The sequence below is a fragment of the Symsagittifera roscoffensis genome, chromosome 2, assembly GCF_963678635.1.
Source record: "Symsagittifera roscoffensis chromosome 2, txSymRosc1.1, whole genome shotgun sequence".
NCBI lineage: Eukaryota > Metazoa > Xenacoelomorpha > Acoela > Convolutidae > Symsagittifera > Symsagittifera roscoffensis.
In genome coordinates this window covers 42656075-42666726 of record NC_087063.1, presented here as the reverse complement: position 1 = coordinate 42666726, position 10652 = coordinate 42656075, and the positions used below count along the sequence as shown (strand labels likewise).

The following is a 10652-nucleotide window of genomic DNA, read 5'->3' as shown; positions in this document are numbered from 1 at the left end:
AAAGAAATCAAAAGCTAGGTATACTTTTTTAACAAAATGTACGCAGTGTCAAATTGAGCTGAAACTCTTTTAGCCTCGTTAGAACAATTTTCTTTTGATTGAACGCCAAATATCAGATATGATAGAACGCCAAATATCAGGGTGGCATCCATTTGACAAAAAAAACATTAAAAACGTTGAAATCTGTTTTAAAACATAAATTATATCAAAACTTTGAAAATGTTAAACGATACGTTCAATGCTCTCAAACAGAAGGCAAATTTGGACATTTTTGTATCCCAATAGGTGTGAACGAATCTAGTCAATTAAAACACTCGGAACAAGGGCCTCAAGTTTAAGGAAAGGTCAGCGAAGTCTACTTTCATAAAACCTGTTGTTTTCAGTGCTCCTAGGAAGTTAAGAATCTCAGTAAAACGAGGTGTATCTGAAACAAAATCAGGCAAAAAATGATAAAAAACATTGAAAAAGAGCACGTGTTTTAAGACACCGCTTTAAACTGTTTTAGGATCAATTGAGAAATCAATTGAAGAATCTCGTTCATGTTATCATATCCTTCAAACTATTTCCAAGTGGTTATAAACATGTCTGAAGTGGTTATAAACATGTATATTGAGCTATTCCCCCCCCCCCCCGCGAAAATGGGGGGGGGGGGGATTGCTCAATTGATCCCTGTTTCAAAACATCGCCACCCTGATTATATCAGAAACCAAGTCGACATAATTAAGCTGATTTAGAGTTCCGTTATCACAAGGAATTCAGTTTTTATTTGAGTTTCTGGAGCTTGATGATTTCTTGGCCACTGGTTTTGTTACAGCGAGTACTTTGGACTGGAAACCATTCAGCATTTCTTCTATTGAAATTTGACCGTCTTTATTTTCGTCCAAAAGCGAGAAAAATTTATCAATTTCGTCTTCACTCATCCGGTTGCCAAGTTTACCCAAAATCTGTCTAAAACATGTACATTGTTGAAGGTGATAATTTGTTTAGTTAGCGAAAGGCGAATTTTAACCTAAATACATTGCTACACAAACAAGTGCTACGACGATACGCAGACAATGTTTAGTTTGATCGATAAGATTAAAACACAATTTCTGGATATCAGTGTTTAACACAAAGAAGTTGCATTTCACGTACATACGCTGAAATATAACAAATAGCGAATCAAATCTTCGTGTAGTTTTATCAGTTACTTTAAAAATCTTGTTCTAAGAGATTTATTTAGCTCTCTTTACTTCAAAAATCACCCTGTACACTATTCAAAAAACAAGCGATGTGTGTCTCATCTTGTATCGCAATCATTGACACGGCAAAACTGCAGCTTCGCAAACACGAGCGAAAAGCGTCTAAGATTCAGATGCACAAAAGCTTTAGAAAGCACGAAAACTCACACTTTGCATGTATCAAACTATGGTGCACCACACTAACTTTGCTAACGACCACACAAACTAATAAATGATACTCTATTAAACCAAATTAATTACACAGAGTCAAAGCTGAGCTTCGCACCATTTGCGATACAAAAAAAGAATGACAATGATTAAAATCAAACGGAAAAAAATAAACTAAGAAAAAACTTCCAAGAATCGTTTTAGTCCTTAAAAACAGCAGCATAAGCCCTAATAAGCCCTTTTTCCCAAATATGCGAAAAATACGTGTACCATTGAAAACTATACAATAAGCTTTCGTAATGATAGAAGAAGCCGAGTATTTAAAAAGTTCTTTCAGCGAAATTAAGCAGACAGACAATAATCTAAATTACCCGAAAATTTTTATTTTGCAAAAAAAAACAGAACTCGGCTGGAATCAAACTACCGGGCTTTGCGGTCTTGAGCAATCCAACAGCAAATTGGAAGAAAGCGGACACTTAAAAAAATCAGAAAAACAGGTCCCGGCCGAATTCGAAACGCAACTGCTCGAAACGGCCGAAATTACAAACTTACCGTCTCGAGCCGTTGTGTTACTTCTGCACCACATGCCCCGGATGGTTGATTGAGTTTGAATTTATAATAACTAAGCGGTAACAAAGCCGAAAATACCTGAGCAGAAATCCTTCAAGAAGAAAAAATGCTAACTAAATAATTTTTTAATTCCTATTTCCCTTCAGAACACACACACGCATACAAAAACAGTTTTCGGACGTCAAAAAACCCAAAAATAGGCCACTAGATCGATATAATAAAACTTAAACCAATTAGGCCGAAAAAAAGACAAAATTGAACAAAACTACAATTTGACAAATCGAGAGAGGTGACCAAAGTCAAAATCAAAATTGTATTCGACCGTACTTTTTAAAAGGTAAAAAACTTAAAACAATTACAACACAATAGCTTAGAGCAAAAATAAATGATACTTAGATGTGGCAAGTAATCCGACAAAACTTAAGCAGACAAATATTAAGCCGACATTTTTATTTGAAACAAAAAATTTCCGTTTAAAAAAAAGGTCCAGGTCAGAATTGAACCCAGGACTTTTGCTTTCCCAGGCGTATTCGTTAGCTCCCGGCTAAGTGTACGGGAGACACGAAGAAACTTGAATTCAATATGAAACATGGTACCAAAAACCAACAAGAGTCCAAACAACAAAGTTATTTTACGGGAAAAAGTATAGAACCCGATTTCAATACCATTTCTTATCAAAAGGGTAATAAATTAAGCAGTTCAAAAACCTCACAAAAAAACAAAGAGTTGAAACATTTCTGAAACGTGATTTTTATTATTATACTGTTGTATGAGACGAATAGCTTTTAACGGTTCAATTAATGAATAGAAAAAGCATCAACTGAAAAATTAATACTACTCAAATGTCAAAGAACATGTTATTATACTGCTAAAGCAGCCTACTGGTTCAAAAATTCCACCAAAAGTAGCACTTTTATTTGCAACTCAGGTTGAGGAAAGAAGTTAAATCGCTTAATCACGCTATGCTACGCTCGTGTAATAATACCAAGTAGTTTGCCTCAATTGAATTGAGAAAGATTTCTGAATCGGATTAATTCCTCGCTTACGTTAAATAGATCGAACTATAGGCTCTTTCACCTCCCCCACCATCAAAAACTTTACACTGAGGCAAAACTGTTTTCGAAGACACCAGCGATAACACGACAAAGCAGCTTTTTTAACTGAAACGATAGAAAAAAGCCTCGAATTAGCACTACTTTGCTATGTATGGGATTGGAACCTGCAACCCCGAGAATAGGATTCTCATGCCCTGCCCTTTCGACTACGAACGTCCAATCACCGGCAAGCACTAGTCACAAATAAAACAGCTACATATTGCCAAACTATGCAGCAAAAGTGGCACCAAAAAAAGGACGCAAACTTGCAAATAATAAATCGGAAAGCATAAAACCACATTATGTATAAGCTTTGCATTTCAAAAAATAGCGCGAAAAATTTAGTAGAAAGATTCTGAAATCGATTATTGTAATGTTGTTTGAAACTAACAGCTTTTTTCGGTTCATTTGATGAATTGCGAATGTATCAACTGTGATCATTCAGAAGTCAAAGCTCGTGCTATCAAAAAGCCGTAAAAGTGCCCAAAAACTAGCACCAATATTTGCGATCTAGGTTAAAAAAAAAGAATAGTCGTAGTATAACACTAACGCTCATTAAAGTTCGCTAGTGTAATATATAAAAGTACTGTTCACATTGTCCCATTTTTATGAAAATTGACAAAATTAGGCAACATGAAAAACGTATTTGGTCTTCATAATTAACCTGGAGAAACGACACGCTACACCATAAAATTGCAGCTCGAAGGAGCTGGGCGGGGGCGAAGAGCCGAGGTATACCATGCTTCAATCATGCAGAACTGGCAGTTTTCAAATTTCTATAACTTATTAAATGAAGGCCGGCGAAAAACCTTTTTATTGTGAGCAAAGGTAGGGGGGCAGGGGGCTTTCAGATGATATAACTCAATAACGTTCAATTCAAAAAGTTCAACTCATAGGATAACACGCGCTTTTGCTTGTCCAAACCAAAAATACCATAGGTTTTCTGAAATTTGCTTTTTTCATTGCTAAATTTATATGTCATCAAAGAAATCCATGCATCATCAGTTTGATCGGATAAATATGACCTCAATGGAAAAATAAATCCATTTACCTCAAGCGGAAGGGTTCCACTGTTACTTTTGATTAGCGGCCCATGTAACAATAAACAGCCAGCACTGTCAAAAACAATGAATAAAAAAGTCAAATAAGAACTGTTTTAGAAAAAGCAAACCAACGAAGCCAAATATTTACTGTCGCTGTTTTGCATAAATTTTTGTCAGATTGTTAACATGTGCAGTTGAATTGCCTCCTTTTTGTCCGCAATCATTTATACCATTTGCAAACTCAATTCAAAACTTCATAATTAATAAATTTCAATATTTAAAATTGAATTCAACACAAATTTTTAAATTGAACAGAAAGCATGTTTTATTTCAACAGCACAGAAAGAGATATTAAACTCCGATTACCGGGTGAAAAAGTCACGCAACACAAAACTTTTTTAAAGATCAATTTTTCATTTCCTTAAAAACAATCTTTAACAAATTCTAAGCTAGACTAATAACATTAAATAACAGATTTTGCTTCGATTATAGAAATTTCTGTGACCCAAAAAATTGCTTATAAGCTTATAGAACTTGTTTTTCTGTGACCCATTGTTGCATTGCAGTTTTGAAAACTGCAAACAATTTCAGTGTCAAACTTTTTTGTTGAACGAAAATTGATGTTGATCAAATCACTTTAAAAATAGTTTAAATAAACTTGGAAATGTCACACATCAGGTTTAAATGAATTCCCATAAAAATTGGGATTAATCCTAAACAGAATGATCCTGAAACTGCTCAACGAGTACAAGACTGGTTTGTGGAAATTACATAAAGAAAGAAGATGGTGCGATCTACCTTATAGCAACCAATCAAAAGTGGCTTTACACTCATATATAGCGTATGTCGCTAATTGTCTGAACTTTGCTCACACTTAAATTTAACGCTGGACAATTTTCGGTACAAAGATTGCAACAGCAGCCGAGCAATATCAAAATTTACTAAATAGATTGAGCTGCAAAAAACGTCTCTGGATATGCAAGGAAACATAAACTTATTTTCACTAATATCGTGGACCTTGAGCGCCACAATCAGTCATTCTTTTTGGATTATTTAGAATTTATACAGTGAGTTTGCGTAAAAGAAACAAAAATTGGTTCCCAGTGTCAAATTAATTACTATGCACATTCAGTGAACCAATATTTTTGGTTTTTTAATAATAAGTACTACTATAATTATCGCTACCTCATTTCGTTTTTGTCAATAAATCCGTTTCTGTCTAGATCAAACCACTCGAATGCGGATAAGAGCGCGGAGAACATGTCTTTTCCGAAGTCATCCTTGGACCTGCTGAGGATGTAGCGAACAAACTCTTCCTCCTCTATCAATCCATTTCCTAAGCAAAATACGAATTGGAAAGGATCCAGTAAGCGAAATTCATTGAAACCATCTCCAACCACTTTCAACACTTTTCAAGTTTTCATGCTATAATTGCGGTGTTAATCTCTTATGAAGCATCTAATTCTGTCATTAAGCTAAACATTTTCTGGTCACATGACTCCGAAATCTCAAAACAGTCTCCTTTTACAGTCTTAGTAATTTGACCTGGAAGCTTAGCAAGGTACTGAGCTTCTGAGTTACATTTGGCTAGTAAAACATTCCCAACAGACAGTTGGAAAAGTGTAAGAGAACAAGGAAACCGTAAAAAAGTTGATTGAAAATTTGTCAACTTTCAAAAAAATATATATCACGTTGAAGCTCTTTGCATGTCAAATACTGTTTCTAATTGACACTTTTCTGATAAAATTAACTAAAAAATCATCAAGAGCTAGAGAATTGAAACTCATTGTTCTTATACACTTAATCAGTACTATCATAAAGGGGGGTGATACTTACCGTTGGTGTCCAAGGTGTCCATGAGGTCTCTGATCCTTGGCCTGTCTGGTACGATTCCCAACAGGGCCAGTACTTCCGCCACATTCTCTACACTCAGACAACCAGTCCTGTCTCGATCATATGCTGGACACGCATTAAAATCAGTTAGTACTTATTTATTTACCACCTTCTAAGAAACAAAATCCATCGATATTCAAAAGGCTGTTAGTCCCATAACATCTGAGGATTTTGTCTTAACACTCTAACAATTTTTTCTCAATTGAATTTTTAAGCTAACATTATTTAGATTTTCTTGGAACAAAAAAGCTGTCCATGTTAGCATAGTTACGACAAGAAATTTAAATTCACGAACTCTTCTGTTATTTGAAAACACTGGATGGAATTTAGAAGCTCCAAGACTTACCTTTGAAAGCCGATTTGATTTGCGGGATGTCCTTTTCAATGAAATGATTAGTCGACATTTCTGTCTAACTAAGACAACGAGCTTTCATCTGCGGAACTATTAAATGAATTGACGCAAACGTAGTATGAACTATCTGTTAATTTTTTTTTACTACGCAAGCGATATGGTTAAAATACGTCAAAACTGGTGACCAAATTGGTCATCTACATCAGAGGCGCTTAGCTTAGCTTTGTCTTATTTTGACCGACCTAAATGGCTTTGTTAAAAATTAGAGATATTTTACGTAGATCGAAAAGCTTTTCATTATTGATCAAAACCAAGACCTTGTTTTCCTTTTTCGAAAAAAAAACGTTCAAAATCAGCTTATGTTACTTTTCAGAACTATTGCTTTTGTTTGCAAATAAATAGAGGAAAAGATTTTTCTTCCGCTGCCTTAACTTTAGATTTAGCTCATCTAGTGTATTTTTTCTATTTTAATCTTCGACAGTGGACAATACTACGAAAACCACTGATAAAACTAGCTTTCAAAAAGCTAAGACCATGCTTAATTCACATTGACTCTCAATTAAATTCTCAAAGCCAGTTTAATCCCCAGTGAAAATATCCAATGAAACCTACTGTTCTATAGAAAAATCCATTGTAATACAGGATAAATTATATACGATCAACCAAATAAATATAAGCAAACTGATAAAATTACAAAAATAATGTTACTATCTGGGATAAGCACCATTTTGAGACTTGTTCACATTACAATTTTAGTGTTTGCAAGTTCTTCGGTTAAGCAAGACGCACGCGATAATCACCACACCAATTGCTATGCCTCCGTAAACTAGATATGAGCTGAGTGGCGAGCTTCCATCGCTGAGGGAGGGGGGTTTCTTTTTGCCCGATTTCGGTTTCGCACTATCTTCTAGTTTTCCAACTAGGTATGATTCCATCATTTCACGCGCATCTTCACTGTGACCGGCGTCCTCAAAACAGGGCTCGACATTTATTTTTGAAATCAAGCACAAATTACCAACAAAATAAAGAAAAAACCGTTAAAAGCTTTTTAGAGTACGCGAAAAACGCACTAATCCCTGATTTTAACAAATTCTACAGAGTAAGAGAAAATAAAAAATGTTATGGCGATTTTCTGGTCGACCAATGGATTCCCAAAACTCTTTCAACAGACTATTAACAGACTAATTTGTCGACACTTTCTGTACCTAAGTTGAGTTTTCAAGTTCCAGGTAAAAACGGAGAAACATTCTTTTAACAAAAAGCGGCCCTGCCTCGAACTCCTCAGTAGCGTCTTTTCCGGCCACTTCCACCAGGATATCGGAGCCTCCCGGATGTTCGAACTGGAACTGAGTCAGGTTGTACACTTTGTCCTCCACTGCCACCCAGAGGTCGTCGATTGAGTTGTGCTGGGCCAGCTCTGATTCACTCACTATGGTTTCACTCATGATAGCATAGGTCTGAAAAATTCCAGCTAAATTGAGACTCAATCAAGATATATGCATAAAATAGCATCAATATGAATTACTTTAACTTAGTTTGACAGTTTCTTGCATTTAACTCATTTTTGATTGAAACTTGTGATTGACTGACCAATAGAAAAAAAATTAGCAACTACAAAATTAGCAACAAACTAACCAGTCATTAAAACTTTTTCACTTCAGACAATGGCACGTCCACAAAAACAGCTAATTATCACTTTTGAAATTCATAATCCAGAATTCAAATCACATCCAATTTTCAAAAAACACTCAGCCAGTAATTCAAAACCATTGCCGCCACTTGTTCGTCAATCAGTTTCAAACGAGCAAGCTTTATTCAATTCTGACTTCTGGAAACCTGTCGATCTATAGTCAAAAACTTTGACGACATATTTAGAACCAAAAGAATGATCTTAAATAATTAATTCGAAAATATCTCAAACACCTCTATCAATCAAAATTGCACGTATACACAAGTAAACTCCGTAAATAATAGCCGGTGTATCGAAACAATTTCCAGCCCAAAATCACAACAGGTTTGAACATAGAAGGCAACTACTACCAACATTCAAGTCCACCACAATAATTAAGACTCCCAGGTGAACATGAATATAAGGCTCGGTTTGAATCTCGTTAAAGCTAATAGTATAAGAATAAAATAATTTATGAGAAGAGAAAAATAGTATGCCATGGCTAAGTGGTGAAGGCAAGTGACTCTTAGACGGAGAATCAAATTTTTTAAAGATAATTTTGGTTCAATTCCACATTTTATATTTGAGTTCCATGGATAATAATCGATTAAATTGAATTTTCGTGGTCTGTCTCAAAATTTTTTGAAAATAATCGATTAAAAATGAATTATAATGATACTATTTTTCTAATCGATAAAATCCAAATACAATCGATTATTTTTGAAAAAAAAAATGAAACTTGTTTTTGTGGCAAAATATTCACTTTTATAATCGATTATAATTGCGCATTTCTAAGATTAAATTTTCAGAATAATTGTAACCAATGTCAGTTGCCTAATTTGGAGCAAATTTTCTTTATATTATTTTTATTAAAACTTATTCAAAATCGTGCGATCTCAGAAAAGACTTCATTGAGACAAAACATGAAAATTTATCTATATAGTGTACACAAGACGTAAGAGTCATTCATAAAGTTATTTTATTATTTCCAGGGTCCGATTGTAAGTAGTAGTAGTACTACTAGGATATCTGAAAATATCTAATGTGACCACCTCCACCAGTTTTACCCACAATCGGATGGTTACACTTATTGTCGGAAATGTTTATTTGAGTTAATTGGTCGGGGCGGGCAGCTATTATGATAAATGGTTTCTACAAACAAAGAAGACTTTTTAAAATCATTAGATTTGAATTCTACTTTATTGGGGGTGTAGAAGTTGGTGGTCTTATCATAATGGGTTGAATTATGTGCCTTAGAAAAATTTTAAAGTCTTTTTTGTTTAGGATTACCATTTGCCCTTTAAACTGCCCTGTCCGACCAACTTGCTTTCACCTGTATGCCAAATCGTAGAGAAGAACTTTTTAAAAATATTCTGCGACATGAGAAAGTTCTTGAAAACATGAGAAATGAGAAAGAAGTTTTTTTTAAATTTCAATTATTATTTTTTTAATTTTGAAGAGAGCGGGTAGGTAAGTTCGACCTTCCCCCTCCCGCTCTCTACGTTCATCGACCTCCCCCCCCCCCCCCTCCCAACTTACGTTTATCGAAGATAAGTATGCAAACCCAGCCCCCCCAAACAGGATGCTATGCAATTGGGGTGGAGTAGTTGCATTGAAGTTATCACTGATCCCAAACATAGTTAATAAGCATCCCCCAGTAATTGACTAGCCAACCTTCATCGACAACATTAATAACACTTGACGTAAGTGGGTGTCGGGTAGAAGAGGACGGGAACTCGAGGCACGTTGGGTACGAGAGGCCGTGAACTCGGTGAGCGCTGGGTACGAGAGGCCGTGGACTCGGTTGTCGTTAGCTAGCAGGCTGTGATGTTGCTGGTCTTAGTCTACGAAAATAAATGACCTCACTGGGCGTTGGGTAAGAAAGGCAGTGATCTCAGTGGGCGTTGGGCAAAAGAAGTAGTGAACTCAAGGGGATTTTGGTAATAGAGTAGTAGACCTCATTGGAAGTCGGGTATATCGTCCAGTGGATGTTTTACTATGTAGTTTATGTAGTTTCATTTTCAGATATCGGTTGAAATTTTCGTATCATTAAAAAAAGGAGCACGGAAACAATTTCAGGAGAAAAAGTCAAATTAAGTGTACATTTGAAGGTGAGGTTGTTAAATTTCAATTAGAATTAAGGAAACTTATTATTGTCACAATAATTCGCTTTTTCTTCAGGAAAAAAATCACACTGGAACTAGATACACCAGTTAAAATTAATATTTCATCACTTAGTTTCCTTTAGATACAGATAAACACTTTAATTACCTTTTATGAGGTACGATTTGATTTTTAGTAATTATTTGTGCTCGGTGGTCGTTGGGTACGAGAGGCCGTGAGCTCGGTGGGCACTGGGTACGAGAGTCCGTGAACTCGGTGGGCGTTGGGTAGGAGATGCTGTGAACTTGATGGGTCCAGTGTACGAAAAGCAGTGACTTCACTGGGCGTTGGGTAAGAAAGGCAGTGACCTCAGTGGGCGTTGGGTAAAAAAGTAGTGATCTCAAAGGGCGTTTGAAAAAGAGTTGGTGACCTCAGAGGAAGTCGGGTATGTCATCCAGTGGAGTGTTTTACTAAGTTTGTGTAGTTTCATTTTCAGATATCGGTTGAAATTTACCTATCATGAAAAAAGAACAGAGCAAG

At 35.6% G+C, this 10652-nt stretch overlaps 2 protein-coding genes across 2 annotated transcripts; both read right to left on the bottom strand.

Annotated features, from left to right (window-relative positions):
- Positions 1-629: 629 nt before the first annotated feature.
- Positions 630-6618, bottom strand: LOC134839187 (uncharacterized). The gene is made up of 4 exons (XM_063854657.1): positions 6335-6618; positions 5932-6054; positions 5281-5431; positions 630-948 (listed from the first exon to the last, which is right to left on the bottom strand). The coding sequence occupies exons 1-4, from the start codon at positions 6390-6392 to the stop codon at positions 756-758; spliced, it is 525 nt and encodes a 174-aa protein (XP_063710727.1). The 5' UTR covers positions 6393-6618; the 3' UTR covers positions 630-755.
- A 351-nt stretch (positions 6619-6969) lies between these two features.
- Positions 6970-7815, bottom strand: LOC134839188 (cytochrome b5-like). The gene is made up of 2 exons (XM_063854658.1): positions 7612-7815; positions 6970-7308 (listed from the first exon to the last, which is right to left on the bottom strand). Exons 1-2 carry the CDS (start codon positions 7783-7785, stop codon positions 7093-7095), a joined length of 390 nt encoding a protein of 129 aa, XP_063710728.1. The 5' UTR covers positions 7786-7815; the 3' UTR covers positions 6970-7092.
- Between the last annotated feature and the right edge of the window lie 2837 nt (positions 7816-10652).